This window comes from Saprolegnia parasitica, assembly GCF_000151545.1.
Source record: "Saprolegnia parasitica CBS 223.65 unplaced genomic scaffold supercont2.41, whole genome shotgun sequence".
Taxonomy (NCBI): Eukaryota; Oomycota; class Saprolegniomycetes; order Saprolegniales; family Saprolegniaceae; genus Saprolegnia; species Saprolegnia parasitica.
This window is the reverse complement of record NW_012156435.1, coordinates 167,928-189,120: the sequence shown is the minus strand read 5'-3', so window position 1 is coordinate 189,120 and position 21,193 is coordinate 167,928. Positions and strand designations below refer to the sequence as shown.

General features: G+C 59.1%; 8 protein-coding genes across 8 annotated transcripts; 4 read left to right on the top strand and 4 right to left on the bottom strand.

The window, feature by feature from the left end:
- Positions 1-763: 763 nt before the first annotated feature.
- On the bottom strand, positions 764-1,499 carry SPRG_20715 (hypothetical protein; the record flags this gene model as incomplete). Its single annotated transcript, XM_012348211.1, has 2 exons — positions 764-1,166; positions 1,213-1,499. The coding sequence occupies 2 exons, from the start codon at positions 1,497-1,499 to the stop codon at positions 764-766; spliced, it is 690 nt and encodes a 229-aa protein (XP_012203601.1).
- A 598-nt stretch (positions 1,500-2,097) lies between these two features.
- On the bottom strand, positions 2,098-2,372 carry SPRG_09057 (hypothetical protein; the record flags this gene model as incomplete). The annotated part of the gene is made up of 2 exons (XM_012348177.1): positions 2,098-2,301; positions 2,367-2,372. The coding sequence occupies 2 exons, from the start codon at positions 2,370-2,372 to the stop codon at positions 2,098-2,100; spliced, it is 210 nt and encodes a 69-aa protein (XP_012203567.1).
- Positions 2,373-2,448: 76 nt separating this feature from the next.
- On the bottom strand, positions 2,449-5,391 carry SPRG_09056 (hypothetical protein). Its single transcript, XM_012348176.1, has 8 exons — positions 5,321-5,391; positions 5,145-5,273; positions 4,981-5,094; positions 4,691-4,938; positions 4,490-4,644; positions 3,810-4,434; positions 3,522-3,753; positions 2,449-3,475 (listed from the first exon to the last, which is right to left on the bottom strand). Exons 1-8 carry the CDS (start codon positions 5,369-5,371, stop codon positions 2,504-2,506), a joined length of 2,526 nt encoding a protein of 841 aa, XP_012203566.1. The 5' UTR covers positions 5,372-5,391; the 3' UTR covers positions 2,449-2,503.
- Positions 5,392-6,328: 937 nt separating this feature from the next.
- SPRG_09055 (hypothetical protein) lies at positions 6,329-10,240 on the top strand (the record flags this gene model as incomplete). The annotated part of the gene is made up of 12 exons (XM_012348175.1): positions 6,329-6,736; positions 6,787-6,879; positions 6,925-7,220; positions 7,276-7,518; positions 7,571-7,742; positions 7,794-7,934; positions 8,056-8,313; positions 8,367-8,475; positions 8,534-8,704; positions 8,757-9,163; positions 9,223-9,810; positions 9,856-10,240. 12 exons carry the CDS (start codon positions 6,329-6,331, stop codon positions 10,216-10,218), a joined length of 3,249 nt encoding a protein of 1,082 aa, XP_012203565.1. The 3' UTR covers positions 10,219-10,240.
- Positions 10,241-10,816: 576 nt separating this feature from the next.
- On the top strand, positions 10,817-11,552 carry SPRG_20714 (hypothetical protein; the record flags this gene model as incomplete). The annotated part of the gene is made up of 2 exons (XM_012348210.1): positions 10,817-11,103; positions 11,150-11,552. The coding sequence occupies 2 exons, from the start codon at positions 10,817-10,819 to the stop codon at positions 11,550-11,552; spliced, it is 690 nt and encodes a 229-aa protein (XP_012203600.1).
- A 607-nt stretch (positions 11,553-12,159) lies between these two features.
- On the top strand, positions 12,160-14,815 carry SPRG_09054 (hypothetical protein; the record flags this gene model as incomplete). The annotated part of the gene is made up of 4 exons (XM_012348174.1): positions 12,160-12,621; positions 12,684-13,742; positions 13,772-14,644; positions 14,681-14,815. The coding sequence occupies 4 exons, from the start codon at positions 12,160-12,162 to the stop codon at positions 14,813-14,815; spliced, it is 2,529 nt and encodes an 842-aa protein (XP_012203564.1).
- Positions 14,816-16,805: 1,990 nt separating this feature from the next.
- Positions 16,806-18,366, top strand: SPRG_09053 (hypothetical protein). Its single transcript, XM_012348173.1, has 4 exons — positions 16,806-17,009; positions 17,055-17,259; positions 17,311-17,479; positions 17,534-18,366. Exons 1-4 carry the CDS (start codon positions 16,834-16,836, stop codon positions 18,235-18,237), a joined length of 1,254 nt encoding a protein of 417 aa, XP_012203563.1. The 5' UTR covers positions 16,806-16,833; the 3' UTR covers positions 18,238-18,366.
- SPRG_09052 (hypothetical protein) lies at positions 18,364-21,145 on the bottom strand (the record flags this gene model as incomplete). The annotated part of the gene is made up of 5 exons (XM_012348172.1): positions 18,364-19,294; positions 19,352-19,484; positions 19,537-19,677; positions 19,742-20,365; positions 20,417-21,145. 5 exons carry the CDS (start codon positions 21,143-21,145, stop codon positions 18,381-18,383), a joined length of 2,541 nt encoding a protein of 846 aa, XP_012203562.1. The 3' UTR covers positions 18,364-18,380.
- Between the last annotated feature and the right edge of the window lie 48 nt (positions 21,146-21,193).

Below are 21,193 nucleotides of genomic sequence, written 5' to 3'. Positions count from 1 at the left end.
GAGCTCGCGCAGCTTGATCTTGGTCGCCGTCTGCAGCACTTGGTGGCTTCATCGCGCCATGGCTCGTCGACATGCTGGCTGGAGGATGGTGGCGGGGAAAGAGCAAACTCGGAAATGACCGCTTCAAGCTCGGCTGGTGGTGTGTATCCGGATTCGAAAGATATCCGGATGTTGTCGATTGTGAGATGCGATTTGGATGCTTTCGTGTCGCTGGTACAATTGTATGGAAAGAACGTCACTCACATCGTGGTCAATGGGTCGACTTGGTGAAATTCTCAAGTCTTTTACGCCAAAAGACCTTCACTTGTTCACGGTGCGGCAAGAGGTTCGGCGTCATTGATGGTCTGCACGGGCTCCATCAAAACTGCATTTTGGCCTCTTTTGGGAATTTTACGAGACTTTTCGGGAATGCTGATTTTGGCCAAGCCACTGAGCGCTATCGCTGGTATAGTTAGTATGTGGACGTGTGCTTCCTCGAATTCGCGCCGCCAGAAAAAACCATGAAGAAGATGCGACGCCATACAGACGTTGCAAATTCCGTCGGTCCCGCGACAGACAGTCGCGCATGAGTTATCCGTGGCATGCAGCTGGTGCAACCTCTTCGATTGCTATCCTCTGCACCGTTGGTAGCTCGGTGAACGCAGCTCTACAAGTGCTCAAATCGTTCTCGTACTTGTACGCAGTGTACTAAAACAACAACCCAGTGGTTCAAATGCAACATCGACACTGGATTAGTCAAAATACAGTAGACAAAATGAAAAGCTCACGCCGTAGGAGCATCGAGGCGGGCGTCGGCGCGGGTGCGCTCGTGCTTGCGGTGGCGACGGTAGTAGGTCCAGTCGCGGCAGAGCGTACACTGGTACGTGCCTGGCAACAGCACCGTGTTGGTCGCCGATGTGAGCGCGTTCGGGTGGAAGCGAGCGCACTCGTTGCAGACGGGCTCTGGCCCGCGCTTGCGCAGGTTGAATGGATGCTCGTTCGTAAACGAAACCATCTCGATGGGCTTGGTGGTGGCGGCCAAGGGGTGCGGGACGTCGTCGAGCTGGTCGTCCGCAGCCGTCGATGCAACGACTTGGTCCGAGGCCTCTTGTGCGGCGCGAAGGTCGGCCAGCGTGGGCAGCGGCGCGGGTTCTTCGCCGGCAGCAAGCGCCTTCTTTCGCGCCCGACTATGAAACGAGAACGTGAATCGGTTCGAACGCAAGGAAATCGTACCGAGCTTGGGCGTACGCCGCCCTGAACGCCCGGTTCGCCACGTTCCACGATTTGTTCTTGGCCTTGACGACCTCCTTGTGCGTTTGCCGGTACGTTTTCGACCGCATCATCTCTTGATCGCGGTTCTTTTCGTAGCGGGCCTTGCGCTGCGCTGCGAGCTTCTCGGCGTTTGCTGCATAGTACTGCTTCTGGTAGGCCCGCACTTCTTCCTTGTTGGCTTCGTAGCGCGTCTTTCTGGCGGCTCGCTTGCGCGCCTGCTTCTCGCTGTCCGACGTGCTTGTGACCATTGTGGCTTGTTGAAGAATGACACGTCGAGCTGTGGCGCCAGCCCATGAGCCCGTTGGATTCGAACTCAGTATCCGGATGGTAGTGAGCTGGCAGGCGGTGGCGCGCTCATAATCCGGACACGACCAACGGTGCGATCAATGCTCTCCAGTCGCGGTGCGCACATTTCACCTCGCTATAGCTTCGTCAACGGCCCTGGATGCTTCTGGAATAAGAGCTATTGGTGCACACTGCACCGCAACCCTACGACTCTTTCTCGACCACTTCGCTCGCAAGCGTCACCAGATCGACCCCAAGGAGCACCACGTCGCTGCCTCCAGAGGTGCAGCCCTCTCTCGTCTTGCCAAGCATGTTGGTCGAAACTCGATCGAATTGAATGACAAGTTGCACCTCGCTGCGTGCCAAGAGACACACTACTAGCTCCAACGTCGTCGACTCGGTCCAAGAGGTAGGGTAGCACAGCCATCCATGCATCACTGCGTACACAAGAAAGCTGCGGGCGTGGCCTTCCACACCTCGGTTCTCAATAGCTAGTGACGGTGTCACCTCGTCCATCCACAACATTGGTTGACCTTTCAGTCCAAACGCCTCGTTCATCGACTACAACTCGACAAGCGGCAAGGCGTCAAAGCGTCTCGGAAGACCGTTGAGAACGTACGCCGATGCGTTCGAGCCGGGCGGTGCGCCAATGTGCGTGGCCACTTTCGTCGTCAGCGCTGCCACGTGCAAGCCCGCGCGTCGTACTTGCAGTGAGAACGCGCGCTCAAACACATCCGACGTCGTATCGAACCGCAGTTGCAGTGTCTTGAGCCGGTCCAGGTCCCAAAAGCCCGGGTTGAGCGAAAAGCAGGTCCGTCAGTACCCGCCACGCCCATCTGGAGCACGCGGTCTGCGCCTCGTCTCGAGCGTGTACAAATATATTGTACACAAGGGACACGACAATGGCAAAAACGTGCGATTGGTTGGAGCAGTAGCGGCATGCAAGTAGTCTATGGTCTCTACGCACTTAGTGCTTGTACGCGTTGCCGAACGCGACTGCATGGGGGAACCAGCCCTTGACTTTCGCCACGAACGCCGCCGACTCCTTGGCGTCCGCAAAGCGTGCGACGACTGCGACGGCCGCTTCGTACGCGGCGACTGCGCCCTGCGCCTGGTCTTCGAGGAGCCACGCGCTGATCCAGCTCTTGTTGGTCTTGGCGTCGACGAGGCACGCGGCCTCGGCGACTGCGACGCGCCACACCAAGCTTCTGGCACCGTCCGAGGTCTTGACCGCTGCGACGACCGCCGCGAGGTCCTTGGCGCCACGGAAGAGGATCGCCTTGGCCTCGCCGAGGAGCTTGAGGACGAGAGGCGACGCAATCGTCTTCACCGAGTAGAGCTGCACGAGGCGCACCAAGAGCGGCGCGCTCCACGCATCGCGGGGCGCCGCGAGCAGCGCCTCGAGGCAGAGAAGGTACTTTTGTTGCCGGAACGCGACGTCGAACGCGGCCACGTTGGTCTCGACCGTGTTTGGCGCGTACTCCTTGAGGATGCTCACGAGGCGCCACGCCTCTTCGAGCGGCGCCTTGGCGAGGAGCGCCTCGCCGAGCGGGTCGCTGTCCACCGGCGTCTCGCGTGCGCGCTGCGTCGGCTTCTTCTTGGTCTTGTCGAGCTTCTCGCGCTCGGCGGCCTCCTGCTCCTTCTGGAGCTGCGACTGCACCGAGGCTTCTTCGGCCTTGCGGAACTCGGCCTTGCGGGCCTTGGCGGCCGCACGCTTGGCCTTGGCCTTGTCGGCCGCCGACATCTTGGCGTCCGCAGCAGGCTCGACCGCGCTGCCGTTGGGTGCGTCAAAGCGAGCGAGCTGGACCGCGATCGCGCCGTGGAGCGCCTTGACCATGACCTTGTGCTGGAGCAGCGTGTCGCACATGCGGAGCATCTGCACGTACGCGCGCAGCGTCATCTTGCGCATGCAGTAGCTGTGAAAGTCAAACTGGTCGTCCTAGAGTGGAAAAATGAGTCATGCAAAGCATGCAAAAGTGACGCACAATAAAGTCGGTAAAGTGCTTCTCGACGGCCGCAAACTTCTTGAGCGCGGGGCCGTTGGCCTGGAGACGCGAGTGCGCGGCCGCGACCGCGTTCTCGTACCACATGCACTGCATCTCAAAGAGGTTCTGCTGCGGGTCGCCTTCGTGGCGCGTGAAGAGCGCGATCGTCGCTTCGGCTTCGGCGATCCGGTTCGCCCGCAAAAAGTACTTGGTCGCCTTGTTGTTGATGTACCTAGACCCCGCATTATATCTCAAATGAATCGCGATGCCCGGGCTCGAAGCGCGTACCGGTCCGCGAGGTCGAGCTTGCGGCCCTCGTCAACGATCGTCGCGGCCGCCGAGTAGTCGCCAGCATGCTTGAGGATGCGGCCCTTCATCTGGTAAAACTCGAGGACCGTCGGCGTGTGCGCCAGGCACTTGTCGATGAACTCGAGCGCGCGGGTCACGTCGCGAAGACGGTCATAGTGCTGCGCGGCCAAGTAGAGGCGCCAGACCCACTCGGTCGACGCGACGCTCGCTTCCTCCGCGAGGTAGATCGCAAGCAGCTCCGAGAGGAGCGTTTTGGACGCCGGCGACGCATAGAGCGACTTGACGTCCGAGCCGAGCGACGGCACGCCCTTCTTGAGCCCGCGGCGAAGGTACGCATCGAGCTTGGCCTTGAGGTCGGCGCCGCTGAGAACGTCGAGCGCGATGCGGCAGTGCGTTGGGCAGTCGGGCGTCTTGTTGTAGAAGGCGCCGAGCGTCGTCTTCTCGGCCGGCGTGAGCGCCGATGTCGCCGACGGCAGCGACGAGAGCGCGAGCCACGAGGGCTGCTGGCAGAGCGCGGCCTGGACGCCGCGGTGGTACGCGTAGTTGTCCATGTTGATCTCGAGGAGCTCGGCGTAGATGGCCATCGCCTCGTCGTACGCGCCCTCTACACACGACATGCATGTCATGAGCGATACGAAGCGTCGGGCAGGTGGTGGTACGGAGGATCAAGCACTCGGCCTTGCGCTGACGCCACACGAGCGTGTCGAGCACGTACGGCTTGATGGTCTCGAGGTGCGAGAGGCACGCGGCAATGTCGCCCGTTTCCTGGATGATCTCGTTCTGGTAGAGGTACATTTCGCTGTCGTCGTAGTTGCTACCGACACATCATGGGCATATGAGAGATTGAGATGAGAGCGTACGCATCGCGGGACGTCTCGAGCGTCGCCGAGTACTTGTCGAGAATGTCAATCGCGGTTTGGTGCGTGCCATGGAGGTGGTGCGCGATCGCGAGGCCGATCCAGTTGTTGCGGTTGTTGGGCTTGAGCGTGAGGAACATGCGGCGCGTCTCGCAGTAGCCCTTGAGGTCGCGCATCTGCACCTGGAGCAGGTAGAGATCGCGGAGGATCTGCGCATTGTCCGGGTCAATGCGCAGCGCTTGGCGGTAGCACTAGCTTGGGCGTGAGCGACAACGCGTGCTACGAGCGCGTACCTTGATGGCCTCGGCGTAGTTGCGGTCCGAGCGGTACAGGAGGCCGTACACGTGCCAGCACACGTGCGACTTGAGGTCGCGCTTGACGCCCTGGCGCACAAACTCGTACGCTTCCTAGAGCATCGTCTTAGCATGGAGGAGCGTCGTCGTTCGGATGCACGTACTTCCTTCTTGCCCATGCAGTTCAAGGTCAAGCCCTTCATCGCGAGCGTCTCGCCGTGCTCCGGGAACTTCTTGAGGATCGCATCCGCCGCCTTGAGACCCTTCTTGTACTGCTTGATCTCATAGTATTTCTACCTGGCGCATGAGCCATACGCTGAGGAGCACCTGCATGACGTACCACGATGGAGCGGAAGAGCGTGCTCTCCTTCGAGGGCAACTGCTTGGACATGGCGGCTGGCGTCGGCCACAAAATGCTGAGTGGCTCGTCAGCAATTCGCTGGTCGTGTACCCCGGGGTACCACCAAAAGTGGGGGCCCCATAATTGTATCTTTGCATGCGCATCGCCTCTCACTTGTTGTTTGTATAGAGTAAAAAACAAAGAATAAAAAGACGTGGGGACCTCCTCAAACAATACGGGCACCGCGTACACCGGGTGCTTCAAGAGCGCACTTGAGCGAATGGCTAATTGCACGCCAGGATTTGCCGCTTCAACGCGCCAGAAGTCGCACGTTGAAAGCCGCACGAAGCCTCTTTGCAGCGTTGCGTGCTACTCCCGTGGTGCTACAATAGACTATTTCAACGCACTTCAAATGCCAAGCCACTGCAGGCGGTGGGTAGAAAAACTACAGCCACGGCGCAAGAAGCGTACCTTCGTCGCATCCAAAATGCACCGACGATCTCAACCCGCCGACGACTGCCGCATGGAACCTCTCGACTGCGCAACGTATCGCCGCATCCAGAGAGCGACGCTGCTAGTCACTGTGGGCGTTGTAGCGGTGCATTCTTGACCGACTCGGCACACACTTGCAGCCGGCGCAAACTGGGTGTTTCTAGTCGTACCTACCGTACCACTGTGCTCGGTAAGGTGCGGTTGACATCAACGCGCCCGAAGATCGCAATCGCGTGGCACTGGCAGCGAGCGCATCTCTACCTCGTCATGGTCTGGCCTCTCTACCTCATCATGGTCTGGCCTCTCTACCTCATCGCGTCCTCGGCGAGACGGCGCTTCTGACGCGGGATGCTACAAGCATTCTACCGCCCTTACACCCAGCGCTGCCAGCTCGCCTACTAGTACGACGCATACCGAGGAGCTAGCCCATGCCACAACCGTACAAGCCCATTGCTTACGTCGCCATGTTCGTGCACTGAATATGCATCTTTGTAGGCTGCTCCAAACGTCACCGAGATGCTCAAGACTTGCGCTGCCTACGCCGCTGCGCATCACGTTGACGTGGCACGTGGCTGCTACGAAGCGCTCCTGGACCTCCAAGCACACGATTTTGACGCGCAGTACGCCTACGCACAGCTGCTTCAAGACTATTTCCCAGGTCCTCACGTGCTTGCCGCGCTCGAAGCAGCCGTTGCGGTGGCCGTTCCGCCATACCACCAAGCCCACATGAACGCCTTCAACACGCTTGGGCTCTTCTACCGCGACCAACTCGCGTTCGAGAAGGCGGCGTCTGTCTATGCGATACCGTTGACACCCACGAACCGGTCGCACCCGAGCTTTCTGCCGCTTCTGATCAACCTCGCGGCCGTGCAGTTGCAACGAGACGACCCTCACTCGGCCCTCACGCTGACCAACGACGCTCTGGTACGAATCGGTCTCGTCTAGGTAGAGCTATGTATGCCTCCAACCATTAGGTCATTGCGCCCGAGAACGCGTTCGTCCACCACAACCTCGGCTCGGTTTACTTTCATTTGCGCGACTTTCCAATGGCGCTCCGCTACTCTCAGGTAGAGCTCTCCACAGCTCCCTCCCTCTCTCTTAATACTACGCAGCGCGCGACCGAGCTCGACCCGACCTTGGTCCAGTCCCACATGGCGATCGGGATCGCTGTCTGTAATATGGGCGACTCGGCGGCTGCTGTCGCTGCATTCGACTCGGCGCTTGCCATTCCGAGCAGCCACGAGATGGCCGACGTCATTCGGCTCATGCAAGCCACGTCGGGGATCCCGCAGATCACATTTTCAAACGATGCGATCGCTGCGTCACGGCGTGCCTACGCCAACCGCCTCCGCGATCTCTCGAGGCGACTGCCATTGCAGCTAGGCATTGATCCGCTCCAGACGATCGGGTAGAGCAATCTGCACCTTGGTAAAACCAACGGCGAGGATGACCGAGTGTTGTAGCTGTGGCTCGATGGGCTACTCGCTGATCTACCAAGGCGGCATCGACCGCCATCTGCGCGAAGAACTCGCGACCATCTACCGAGCGTCCATGCCATCGCTGTCGTTCGTGGCGCCCCACGTGAGAGCTCACCGCCACCACATCAACGTGCATCGAACCGAAGGTCGACGCATTCGGCTCGGCGTTCTCTCGGCATTTCTGTACGGCCATACGGTCGGCTTGCTTCTCCAAGGCGTCTTGACCCAGTATATTTCCTTATTTTGTCATAGTGTGGAAAGATTGTCTGTGGATGTGTAGACTGGACCGTGTGACGTTTGAGATCTACCTCCTTCGCACGTCACGCAGCGAGGATGCTGTGACACAGCACCTCCGGTCGCGCGCCGACCACGACATGCTCTTGCCGTCCAGCGTGGTGGCGGCGCAACACACGATCGCTGCGTTGGCCCTGGACATTGTCCTCTTCTCCGAGGTTGGAAAGTTAGTGTTTGTATCGAGCGTCCTCTACCGTTTGGATGTCTAGATTGGCATGGACAAAGCGACGTACTTTCTCGCGTTTGCGCAGCTCGCGTTGCGCAGCGTCGTGTTTTGGGGCCACGCCGTCACGTCCGGGATCTCGACCATCGACTACGCGATCACGTCCCCACTCTTTGGGACGCATCAGGTATTTTCTCAACATTTTGGCGTAATTTCTTGAAAATGATTTCAAAATCATTGGAATATCGCTCAAAAATCATCCCAAAAGCATCCCAGGCCATCCATGCGCACTAATGAATGGTGCGTAGACGCACTACACGGAGCGTCTGTACGAAATGCAAGGGCTCACCACGGCGTTTTACAAACCCGTCATTTCTCCTGACGCGATGGCTGCCGATGCCATTGTCTCGGAGCTGCAACAGCTGCAAAAGACCATCTACCTCGTGCCGCAAACCCTCTACAAGCTGCACCCGGCCTTGGATCCGCTGCTCCAGCGCATCCTCCAAGCCCACGACGACGCTGTCGTCGTCTTTCTCAAGGGCGAGACGCCCGACCTCGCCAACCGCGTACAACACACATTATTATTGTCTTTCGTGCTTCTTTCTCAGACTCATGGTAGGTGTACGAGCGTTGGACGGGAACGTTGTCGCCGAGCGTCTTGGCGCGCGTCTACTATCTACACAACATGCCCCGCCAGCAGTTTCTGCACGTCTGTGCTGCCGCCGACGGTACACTCTTTCATAGTATCAATGTTTCAACTTTCAAATGGACACCTTGTCTTGCTAGTGGTGCTCGACACGTTTCCGGTCGGCGGTGGCCGCACGACCTTGGAGATCTTGGCGGTCGGGACGCCCGTGATTGTGCACGAGCCGCGGACGACCATCTTGCAGCTCAGCGCCGCCATGTACACGTTGATGGACATGTCCGAGCTGATTGCGTACTCGGACGACGACTATGGTCTGCGTTCGAGTCGACTTTTCTACTAACTAACTAGCTGTGCGATGCATAGTCGCCAAGGCACTGGCCGTCGGACGCAATGCCACGCACCGACGCCTGCTCTCGCAGCGCATTCTGGCCCGCCACAACGTCTTATACAATCAGTCGAGCGCCGTGGACGAGTGGTCGAGGATGCTGCAAACCATTGTGGCCACGCCGCCGCCCGATCCCAACCAGCAAACGCCGACCGACACGGACCCGGTCGTCTTTGGCGTCTACCTCTACCTCGAAGTACTCCATGAGACGTTTGCGTTTCAAGTGCGCGCGTCCGAGCGCCATCGGACCATGGAGATCGCCGCCAAATTCGGTCAAGTGCACGAACTCGAGCCGCTCTACGTTGCGTTCATCGAGACGGTGCTGCACAAGGGCGTCTCGCGCCTCGACCAACCGATCGTTGCCACGTTGCACGTACCCTCTCCCGTCCGTTTCCATCTACTAACTAACTATCAATCGATCCCAGCTGACATGGATACGCGTAGGGACTCGACCCGGATCAAATCGCAGTCGACATTCGCCTCGGCGACGACATTTGGCTTGCCGCCCTCGCTGCACTCTGGCAACACCGCGTTCAGAGCACGAGAGACCTTGTGGATCGCATTCTAAACGAGTGGCGAGCTATCGGTGGCCAGCTCGACTCGACGTTGCAGTGGCGGGCCATCCGAGATCGGTTTCCCGAGACCAACTACGCCCCGACGCCAGTCAATGCCAGTTGCGTGACGCTCGTCCTCACGACCTGCAAGCGCCTCCCGCTCTTTCAGCGCACGATGGCCTCACTACGCCAACTACGTGAGTCCTCGATCGTGTGCGCAACGCTCGTCATCGACGACCACTCGAGCGAGGACGACCGGCGCGTCATGAAGACGACCTTTCCAAGCGTTCGGTTCCTCTACACGCGTCTCAAGGGCCACGCCGTCTCGATGAACACGTTGCTCTCGATCGTGAGCACGCGCTTCGTCCTGTACATTGAAGACGACTGGGTCTTTACGGAAAATGTGCTGCAGTCGGTCCACGACGCGCTGGAGATCCTTCGCAGCCATTGGAACGACCCAACTATTCGGCTTGCGCAGGTACGCAGATCGAGCGTCGACGAGGCTAGTGTCATACAAGACTAGGTACTGCTCAACGACCAAGAGAGCGGGTGGCACCATACGACACCCTCGGGACGAGTCGCATACCGCGTGCTCGAGATGGGCGTGGCAGATCCAGCGCACAAGATGGCGTCCTGGCCGGGCTTTTCGCTCAACCCGGGAGTTTGGGATCTGGACCGGCTCAAGACACTGCAATTGCGGTTCGATACGACGTCGGATGTGTTTGAGCGCGCGTTCTCACTGCAAGTACGACGCGCGGGCTTGCACGTGGCAGCGCTGACGACGAAAGTGGCCACGCACATTGGCGCACCGCCCGGCTCGAACGCGTCGGCGTACGTTCTCAACGGTCTTCCGAGACGCTTTGACGCGCCGCTTGTAGAGTTGTAGTCGACGAACGAGGAGTTTGGACTGAAAGGTCAACCAATGTTGTGGTGGACGCGTTGACACCGTCATTAGCTATTGAGGAACCGAGGTGTGGAAGGCCACGCCCGCAGCTTTCTTGTGTACGCAGTGATGCATGGATGGCTGTGCTACCCTACCTCTTGGACCGAGTCGACGACGTTGGAGCTAGTAGTGTGTCTCTTGGCACGCAGCGAGGTGCAACTTGTCATTCAATTCGATCGAGTTTCGACCAACATGCTTGGCAAGACGAGAGAGGGCTGCACCTCTGGAGGCAGCGACGTGGTGCTCCTTGGGGTCGATCTGGTGACGCTTGCGAGCGAAGTGGTCGAGAAAGAGTCGTAGGGTTGCGGTGCCGTGTGCACCAATAGCTCTTATTCCAGAAGCATCCAGGGCCGTTGACGAAGCTATAGCGAGGTGAAATGTGCGCACCGCGACTGGAGAGCATTGATCGCACCGTTGGTCGTGTCCGGATTATGAGCGCGCCACCGCCTGCCAGCTCACTACCATCCGGATACTGAGTTCGAATCCAACGGGCTCATGGGCTGGCGCCACAGCTCGACGTGTCATTCTTCAACAAGCCACAATGGTCACAAGCACGTCGGACAGCGAGAAGCAGGCGCGCAAGCGAGCCGCCAGAAAGACGCGCTACGAAGCCAACAAGGAAGAAGTGCGGGCCTACCAGAAGCAGTACTATGCAGCAAACGCCGAGAAGCTCGCAGCGCAGCGCAAGGCCCGCTACGACAAGAACCGCGATCAAGAGGTGATGCGGTCGAAAACGTACCGGCAAACGCACAAGGAGGCCGTCAAGGCCACCAAAAAATCGTGGAACGTGGCGAACCGGGCGTGCAAGGTGGCGTACGCCCGAGCTCGGTACGATTTCCCTGCCTCCAAACCGATTCACGTTCTCGTTTCCTAGTTGGGCGCGAAAGAAGGCGCTTGCTGCCGGCCAAGTCCCCCCGCCGCTTCCCACGCTGGCCGACCTTCGCGCCGCACAAGAGGCCTCGGACCAAGTCGCTGTAGCGACGGCTGCGGACGACCAGCTCGACGACGTCCCGCACCCCTTGGCCGTCACCACCAAGCCCATTGAGATGGTCTCGTTTACGAACGAGCATCCGTTCAACCTGCGCAAGCGCGGGCCAGAGCCCGTCTGCAACGAGTGCGCTCGCTTCCACCCGAACGCGCTCACGTCGGCAACCAACACGGTGCTGTTGCCAGGCACGTACCAGTGTACACTCTGCCGCGACTGGACCTACTACCGTCGCCACCGCAAGCGCAAGCGCACCCGCGCCGACGCCCGCCTCGATGCCCCTTCGGCGTAAGCTTTTCATTTTGTTCATATTTTGTTTAATCCAGTGTCAATGTTGTCTTTGAACCACTGGGTTGTTGTTTTAGTGCACTGCGTACGAGTACCGGTACGAGAACGATTTAGCGGAGCTGCGTTCACGAAGATACCAACGGCGCAAAGGATAGCAATCGAAGAGGTTGACCAGCTGCATGCCACTGATATTTCATGCACGACTGTCTGTCGCGGGACCGACGTAATTTGCAAAGTCTCTATAGCGTCGCCTCTTCTTGTGGCCAAAATCAGCATTCCCGAAAAGTCGCGTAAAATTCCCAACGATTCCCAAAAGAGGCCAAAATGCAGCTTGATGGAGCCCGTGCCGACCATCAGTGACGCCGAACCTCTTGCCGCATCGTGAACAAATGAAGGTCGTTTGGCGTAAAAGACTTGAGAATTTCACCAAGTCGACCCATTGACCACGATGTGAGTGACGTTCTTTCCACACCAGCGACAGAAAAGCATCCCATGGCACCTCACAATCGACAACATCCGGATATCTTTCGAATCCGGATACACACCACCAGCGAGCTTGAAGCGGTCATTTCCGAGTTTGCTCTCTCCCCGCCATCTCCATCTCCAGCAGCATGTCGACGAGCCATGGCGCGATGAAGCACCAAGTGCTGCAGACGGCGACCAAGATCAAGCTGCGCGAGCTCAACGCCCACGAGCAGCGCCTGCGATCGCACTACGCGGCGCTGCTGGCAGCGGCCAACCACGCTGCGGCGCCGATGCGCGACCAGCTCGAGACGCTGTACGCAGGTGTCAAGGACTTGCAGGTCGTGCAGACGCCATTGCATCCGGACCTGGATCACATGGGCGCGCTCGCCGACTTTGCCACGAGCGACGTCTGGACCACGGCGCAGGCGGTGGCGCAGCACCGATCGTCGCTGCTCAAGGAGATCGACCAGCGCCAGTCGCTCTGGCGACACAACAAGCTGCTCGGCGCGCTCTTGCACGAGTCGTTGGCCGAAGAGCTTGCGCCCGTCGATGTCGAGTGGGAAGCCGTGGGCGACGCGACCAGCAGTGGCGGCGTCGGCGAGCTCACGGTGGCCGAGACACAGGCGCAGCTCGAACACTACTTCTTCGCCCCGGCCCCGGCGTGACCGAGGACGCTGTCTTTGCCTACCTCGACTCGACCGTCTTTGCCGAGCGGGCCGAGTACGGCCGTGAAAAGTGGGGCCGCGTCCGAGATGCGCTGAGCAGCGTGCGCATCGAGCTCAGCGAGTTCTCGGAAGCGTTCCGATTGCGCGCCAAGGTCTCGAGCGCCGACGTGGTTGAGGCAGCAACGCTTCTGCTGCGCGATGCAGCGACATTGGCCGACGACGTGGCCGGCTTTTTGCGCGACGTGCAAGGCAACGCGACGACGCAACAAGAGCTCGCCGACGTGCTCACGATCGAGTTGGGCAACTTGACCGAGTTTGCGTGGCCAGTGAACGGCGTCGCCGTTCAGTTCAAGCGCGGTATTAGCGGACGGTACCGCTGCCACCTCCAGGAAGACGCTGTCTCGCTGCTGCTTTTCCAGCACGTGGGCATGGTCTGGGGCAGCAAGGTTCGAGAGCAGATGGCGACACTCTTGCACGCCCTCGAGCCGACCGCACGACCGGCCCGCGGATCCGTCGACGCGACGCGCAAGGAGCTGCGCGACGTCTTTACGCTCGCAGCCCTCAACACGTCCAGTGGCAGCTACGACGAAGTGTCGGGCGAGGTGACATCGGGGTTCGCCGGCGCGTCCAAGCTCGATCTCCTGCGCATGCTCAGCGCCGAGGCGCAGTACCAGGCGGCGTTCACTCCCGAGAATGCAACCACGTCGCTGACGGCGGTCACGACCGACCTCACGTTCTTTGGGCCGTCCATCTCGCACGCTGCCGTGCTCGGCTGCCTCCGCTTCTTTGGCGTCGACGAGCCAACGCGCGGTATCTTGACCCGGTACATGCAGCTGCCGCTGGTATTTCCCGGTGCGACTTCGCCCCGCACCATGCAGCGCGGGCTCTCGGTCGGGCGTGCGATGACCATGTTCCTCTGCGAGGTCATCCTCTTCGTCATGGACTTTAGCGTCCGGTCGACGACGGGTATCCACCTCTTCCGGCGCCACGACGACATCATCTTCTTCGATGCGGACGGAGACAAGGCCGCGGCGGCGTGGCGCGCGATGCAAGCCTGGAACGATGTTGCCGGGCTGTCGTTCAACATGGAAAGAGCGGGTCGGTACTGCTCTCAAGCGCGCTCACCGGTGTCCACGCCGCGCCGGCGCCCTTGCCGTCGACGCCGATTCGCTGGGGGTTGCTCGAACTGCAGTCGGATGCGACCGTCCGCATCCTAAACGACAAGGTCGACGCGTTCGCACTCGAGCTTTGCGACCGCCTCGCCGCGGCGCCGTCGGTCTTTCGCTGGATCAACGTCTACAACAAGTACATGGTCTTCTTCGTCCGCAACTTTGGTTCGGTCTCGCCCGTCTTTGGCCTCTCGCACGCCGACGCGGTCGCCGAGACGCTGCGCCGCGTGCACCGCAAGGTTTTTCCCAACGGGAATGTGCTCGCAGCGCTGCAAGCTCGCATTGTGCAGCGGCATCCAGGGCTCTTGGGCGAGACATTGCCCGCGGCGTGGGCCCAATGGCCGCTGACGCTCGGCGGCCTCGGCCTCCACAACCCGTTCCTCGTCGTCTGGTCGCTGCGCCGCGCGCTGCTGGACCACCTCAAGCTCTACCACACGCGCGTGCACGAGCCGTGGCCCAAGGAGCGCAGTCAGTGGCAATGGCGCGCTGCCTTCTCCACCGAAGCCATGCGTCTTCGCGAACGCTACGACGTCTTTAAGGAAACGATCGAGCGCGACGGCCTCGAAGCTGCGTTTGAGACGGTGGAATTGGCGGACCTGCGGCAGTTCACGACGCTGCCAAGGCACGAGACCACGTTTGACGCCAAGTACCGCGTTCGATCGCTGTCCGAGGTGCTGAAGCGGGCCGGGGCAAATGAGACGCCGCATCTCAAGAACGAGTACGCGGCGTGCATCTCCCAGGTGACCGAGACGTCGCCGAATAACGCCGCGTGGTGGTCGACGTCGACAGGAAGCGCTGTCAGCGGTCAGCTGTTGACGGCAAACAAAGAGTAGCCGTACTGGCACTGGCTCGCACAGCTCTACAGCGATCAGTTTAGCTCCGAGTTTGGCACGGTCGCGTTCTTCAGCCGCGAGCTGCTGCCGTCCCAGCTCATCGAGACCATCGAGAAGACGGCGGTCTCGTGGTAATCTGGGATTTCCAAGCGGCATACAAACATTAGTGTATACGGCTTCACCGTGTAAAATTTTTCCAAACATTAATGTCTTCTTGTGCACACGATCGACATAATCGACACACAGACGATCGAGGTTTTATGATGCGCGCTAAAATATTTTTCAGGAATGTCATTGTGCCCGCTGTCCTTGTGCAGCCTCATGGCCAGTCATGCGTCGTCCATGTTGAGTCGAACGACTACATGTAGCCCTCTTTTCATATCAAAGATGATAAAAGAACTGACCCATCGACGTCATTGTTATATTAAGAAATGGTTCCATGCTGCGTTTTGGCATGTTTCCCTTCGTAAGTCCCTGGGTTCAAGCGTACGTTTCCTAGAGACATTGGAGGAGGCGGCGACGACCGATTCGGTGATTTTATGGAGTTTGCTGCTCGCACCTTTGGTTTCTCTTATCTCTAGACAACAAAGATCCATTACCACTCGACGTCAAGGACGCCGACCTGTTGCGAGATGGGATCGAGTGCAGCCTGTCGAGCAGGAGAAAAGATGGCCTTTTCGCCTGCCGTGTGGCAAGTTGTTTCTAAATTGCAGGACTGAATTACCAAAAGTTCTGCGCGTTTAAGCCACGCCATCCACGATACTACTACTATGATGTATCAAATATGGGGCTTGCGTGGCGAGTTGTGGTCCATCGAGTCACCACAAGTTGCCGTGACGTGGCCGCGTGGCGTCGACGGCCTAAATAAAACGCGTTTTAGTCTCTTGACGTGGCGCCACCGCTCGGCGCTTGCAACTCGGAGCAAGAAAGCGGACGGCACGAAGGGCGGTCTGCGGTTCTACGACACGCTGAGGACGTAGACATGCTTACCTACTAGTAGTAGCCCGTGCCTCTACGCCCGTCAGCACATACACGGCCGTCACACCCTCACAAGCCGCTGTCGCAAGCTCGTCATTCCGTCGCGGTTCAAAGAAATAGCAGCGTTCAAGTTAAACGAACGAGAAATACGCAGCTTGCAGACACGACGCTGCGAGACGCTGTCCCCTCGCAGAACTGGCGCTGTCGACCCACGCTAGGCGCCATCTGGAGCACAAAAAAGCTTCGTTTCCGTTCGCGGTCCATTTTAACCTGAAAACCCCACGTGGAAAACGTGTTTTTTGGCCACGTGTGCATCCGGATACGGAGACTCGAGCTTGGCATTTGTATATCATCTACCGGATACAAGGCGCGACACAGGGCCCAAGTGTTTCAAACAGGTGTTTACAACGTCTGTATAAAACGGCCAGGTTGAGGTGGCGCGCCATTTCGGCCGCGATGGACCCGACGCTTGGCCTCGTGGCCTTGCAAGCAAGCTTCGACTAAATGAACAACCATTGATGCAATCAAGCGCTCGCATATATGAACGTCTGTATCCAAGCCATTGTCAGCAGCGCTTTCTTGTAGAGCTAGAGCCACGCACGCTATGATGGCAGGTGCGTCGTCTCGCTGCATGCCCAGTACACTCGTGTATGTAGAAACGATTCCGTGGAATGCGAGCCACGGGAGCATTCTACGACGGCCCGCAACTGGTCTTCGCAGATCTGGTCACTGCAAACCTTCGAAAATCCTCGCTCGATCAGCCGTTTTCGCGCGTTCCCCACCGTCCGCTGCGAATCGGATTCGGTCGACTCGCGGCCTCGCCGTCTACTGTCCTCGTTTGTTGACTGCAAGGCACCAAGAAACCCAGTCGCCTCTACCGCCACCGTATTCGTACGCCATCGTGCCCGAGACTGTTTTAAACACAAAGCGAGGCGTGTTGTTTTCGTGTGAATTTTGGCCAATGGCCTGGCGGCGAATCTGGGTCAAGATTCGGCATGTGAAAAATGCCATTTTCCATTTCTGTTTTGCTGCTCCAAGGTCCTCATCGTCGTCGTCGTTATCCGCAAGCGATAATGACGTGCTAAGAGAGCAAGCCCTTCATGACACACCTTCGCAGCCACAACTAGTGCGACGACCACCACCACCTCCATCAACAACACCTTCGATCCACAGTCATGGGCGCCATCAACAGCGTGCGCCGCCTCACGATCCAGACCATTGGCCTCCTCGAGGCCTTAGAGCCGACGCCGGCCGAAGTCGCGCTCAAGGCCGAAGCCGTCGACGCGATGCAGCGCCTCGTGCGGGCCAAGTGGCCGCACCTGCGCCTCTGCGCCTTTGGCTCGTCGCAAAAGTAAGTGCAATGTCGATGTGGTAATGATGGTCATCGGGCATGTAGTGGCTTTGGCGGCGGCAGCAGCGACCTCGACATTGGTCTCTTCTTTCTCGACCCCGCCAAGCTCGCAGCCCTCACGTGGAACGACCGCGTCCAGATCCTTGCGAGCATCGCGGGCACCCTCACGCACTCGGGCGGCCTGCAACTCGAGCAGTTTGTTTACAGCGCCCGCGTGCCGCTGCTCAAGTTTTGGGACACGCGCCGCAAGGTACAGATATTATTGCGCGCTCGCAGCACGTAGCGTCTCATTTGCTCGTAGATTGCCATTGATGTGACGGTCGGGAACCCGCTTGCATTGGAAAACACCCGGCTCTTGCGGCAGTACGGCCAAGTCGACGCGCGCGTGCGCCCGCTCGTCTTTGCCGTCAAGCACTGGGCCAAGCAGCGCGGTATCAACGACGCATCGAATGGCTCGTTGAGCTCCTACGGTAGCCTTTTTCTATCTGTCGCTATCCATGCTGATGGCGATGATACCTGGGTAGCTTGGATCATGCTGGTCATTTTTTACCTCCAGACGCGGTCGACGCCGATTCTGCCGTGCCTTCCGACAGAGGCCTCCAGCAGCCTTGTCGCGGCGTGTCCGACGCCCGAGGCCATGCCGTCGCGCTGCGGCCACGACTCGGTCGGCGCGCTCCTCGCGGGATTTTTCCATTTTTACGCGTGGGATTTCGACTACCAATCGACTGTTGTGAGCATCCGGGCCGGCGTCGGCTTGCCCAAGATTGGCAAGTGGGGCCTCGGTCTGGGCACGTGGCGCTTCTCGATCGAAGACCCGTTCGACCTGGGCCATGACGTCGGGCGCGTCATCTTTCACCCCAAGGGTCAAGCCCGGCTCAACGACGAGCTGCGCCGCGCGGCGACCATGGCGCTTGTGCCGGACGGCCATCTCGATGTCATTTGCTCGCCGATCGACGAGCATACGTGCTTCATCTGCAACGCGCGGACGCACAAGCCCCGGGATTGCCCCGACATGTGGCTGCCACCGACAGCCGCGGCGTCGCCCGTGTCGTCGTCGTCGTCGTCCACTGCTAGCTTGAGCTCGTGTGGCAAGTCGTCCATGGTGGCGGCCAAGGCGTCGTCGCCGAATTCGGTCAAGACCAAACCGCTCCAACTCGAGAGCAAGAAGCGACCCCGACGACGCACCCGCGCCAAGAGCACGCCCAAGAAAAAAATGATGCTCATCTAGCTTACCGAGTCCGTGTCCGTGCCTTTCGATGTGTCGTCGTCGTCGTCATATGCCTTTCCTATTTACTACACCAAATTGGAGTTTAAAAATCCCCGTACCACTACAAACAAGATCTGATTTGACACAACGGGTTCAAAATTATGTTATGGATCAAAGACAGGCAACGTGTCATCCGACGACGCGGCGCTGCTCGGTGAACGAGGCCCCTCAAAGCCCGGCAAGTCGTCGTCGTCGTCGTCACTCAAACTGTCGCGGGCGTCAAAAAGCGGCACCGGCTCGTCCATGGAGCCATCCAAATCGGGACTTGAAGCCACGGCCTTGAGCACCATGGAACAAGGTGTCATTAACGGAGCGTCTGGACATGGCTCGTGCTCCTCTGCTTCGTTCTCGTTGGTGGCATCTGCTGAACCCTCCGTCCTTGATGTGGTGCGGAGCGGCGGCGAAGGGGTAGGGTTGACTGGATCCCGGTCGTCTGCGCTGCTGTCGTCCGGGTTATCTGGCGCCGCGGGGTCCATCGGCGCGTTCTCAAAAGATTCCTCTGCGACAATTTCATCGCGGTTCTCGTCTGTGTGGTGCGGCATGCGACCAGCGTGCTTCCCACCCTTCGTCCTCGCCTTCTCTCGTTGCTGGTGCGTCGTCTTGGCCGAAGGTGGCACGAGGCGGAGGATGGCCTGCTGGAGCTGGAGTCGCTGGAGCGGCAAGTGGATGTGAAAGGTGTGGTTGAGCGTTTTCTCGAGCGCAGCTGGGGCGCGCGCGAGGCCCAAGAGCGCGTTGCCGTTGACTTGGCTCATTTTCGGGGCAAGCGTCGGTAGCTTGAGTTCGTAGATAACCCACTTTTTGACGTCGAGCGTTGTCCACGTGCTCACGTCCGATGGCAGCGACAAAGACAGCGTTGGTTTGAGAGGGCGCCGCCGACGAACCGCCTCCACGTCAATGCCAGTGGATGTCGTGTCTGCTCTTAGGGGAACGTCCGGGGCAGGGACTACTGCCGCCAACGGCCGCTGTAAAGGCGCCACTCGCTTTCCGATGTACTTTTCTTTCGACACCAACGTCGGGCCTATCCGAAAACAATCCGAAAACATCAGAAAATATCAGAAAATATCAGAAAAAGCACCGGTCGGTGTGGTTTCCATCACGACGACGAGCTCGCCCGGCACCAAGATCGTCTGTACCGTGTCACTCGCCGTGTATTCCAGCGGGAGGGCCCCAAAGTGCCGCTGAATCACAAACCGGTCCACCGACACGAGCTACGCATCGTTTCGATCCACTCAGGGGTAGGTCTATGCCATGACGTGGTACCATTTTACCGGACATGTCGGCGTTGCCCAGCATGTGGTTGTGCTGGAGCCAAAACATGCGTTTGTGGATCTTGGGAACAAGGTCCTTGACCAACGTCGTCGGCGTCGTAGCCATGTAAAACGAGCCAAACGGTGTCACGACCTACACCCACAAATGAAAAAATATGCATTCACCAGTTTGAGAATCGGCCCCAAAAAGTCACAACCTGAAGGCCAAACTGCTCCTTGGGACGACACACGGCCAAGAACTCGTCCAAATTCAAGGTGCCGTCGCCGTCACGATCAAAACGTGCGATGAAATCCCGCAGAACGCCATGTGGGAACCCCGCAAAGTGCTGCGCGTGCAGGAACGCCGTGCACTCATCGACCGAGAGCGTGCCCGAGCCGTCCGTGTCAATGGCTCGGAACCCTTGCACTGCGTCGGCGCGTACGAGCGACCGCAATGCCCCTTCAACCGAGTCCGGATCGAACGCGGCGCGTGCGACAAACTGCCCCAAGTGACGACGAAAGACGGCCCATGGGTACGACGGCGGCGTCTTGAGAGCCGCTTTCTCGAACGGCGCGCGGGCGATGCGACCGACGACGCAGTGGAGAACCCAGTACGGGCTGTGTGAAAGGCCTAGCTTCTCGACCGCGAGCGTGTTCAAATCGGCCGGTTCAAACGAGGACGTGGCGTCCGGAAGCAGCTGTAAGAGCGTGCGAGGCACGTCGGCTTTGCCTCGGAGCTTCGTCGCTTTCTCAAGAATGGCCTTGCGCAGTTGAAACTCAAAGAGCTCGAGCACAAACACTTTGGTTGCGGCAAAGGCCAAGCACGAAGCAGCGTCAAACACCTGCAATAGCAATATTGTCTTCTAGAAAATAGACAAAATGTGTAGACGTACGTTGGTGTCGGCGACGTGAAAGAAGACGTGCAGCGCTTGAAGGTCCATCGCCGTCAGGCCAATCTGACACTCCAACTGTAACTTGAACGCGAGCTCTTGGAGCGACGGCAGGGATTTGAGTATACGCACGAGCGGCACGGACGCCTTCAAAAGGCCAAAGACGAGGTGCTGGACCATGCGCTCGGCTTCGGGCGGCGTTAGGAGTCGTCGCGGAGGCGCTGCCACGTCATTGGATGGGATCGTCTCTACAACGGTCGCTCTGTCGACGGTCGTGGCTACAGAGATTGCAGACACATCGACCACTGATGGCAGTGGGACTGTCAATACTGGCGTCTCGGACACGGCCTCCGATGTGGTGTCTGATCTAGTTTCTGATCTGGTCTCTGATGTGGTTTCTGATGTGGTATTTGATATGAGCGGCGGATCCACGTCGATGACTGACGCCAGTGTGTCATCGATCCCAGTTGACGGCGATGGGTCTGTGGCCGGTGGTGTAGCCACTGGCGCGGCGGGACTGGACGACGCTCCTTCAGCACTACTAGCGTCTGGCGTGCCGGTGGGCTGGTGGGCCTCGGAGGACAGCGCCGAGTCCGTACTGCTGGCACTGCCATCGGTGGCCACACTCGGTGGGCTGTCGTCTGCAGCCGCGTCCTTGTCGTTGGCCTCGTCGGGAGTCCGTTCGGGTCGTCCTCGGTGCTTTGCCTTGGGGTGCCGCTTGCCGCGGCTCATGGCGACGGTTTCAATTGGAATCCGCTCCAATGTACACTTTGTACACGG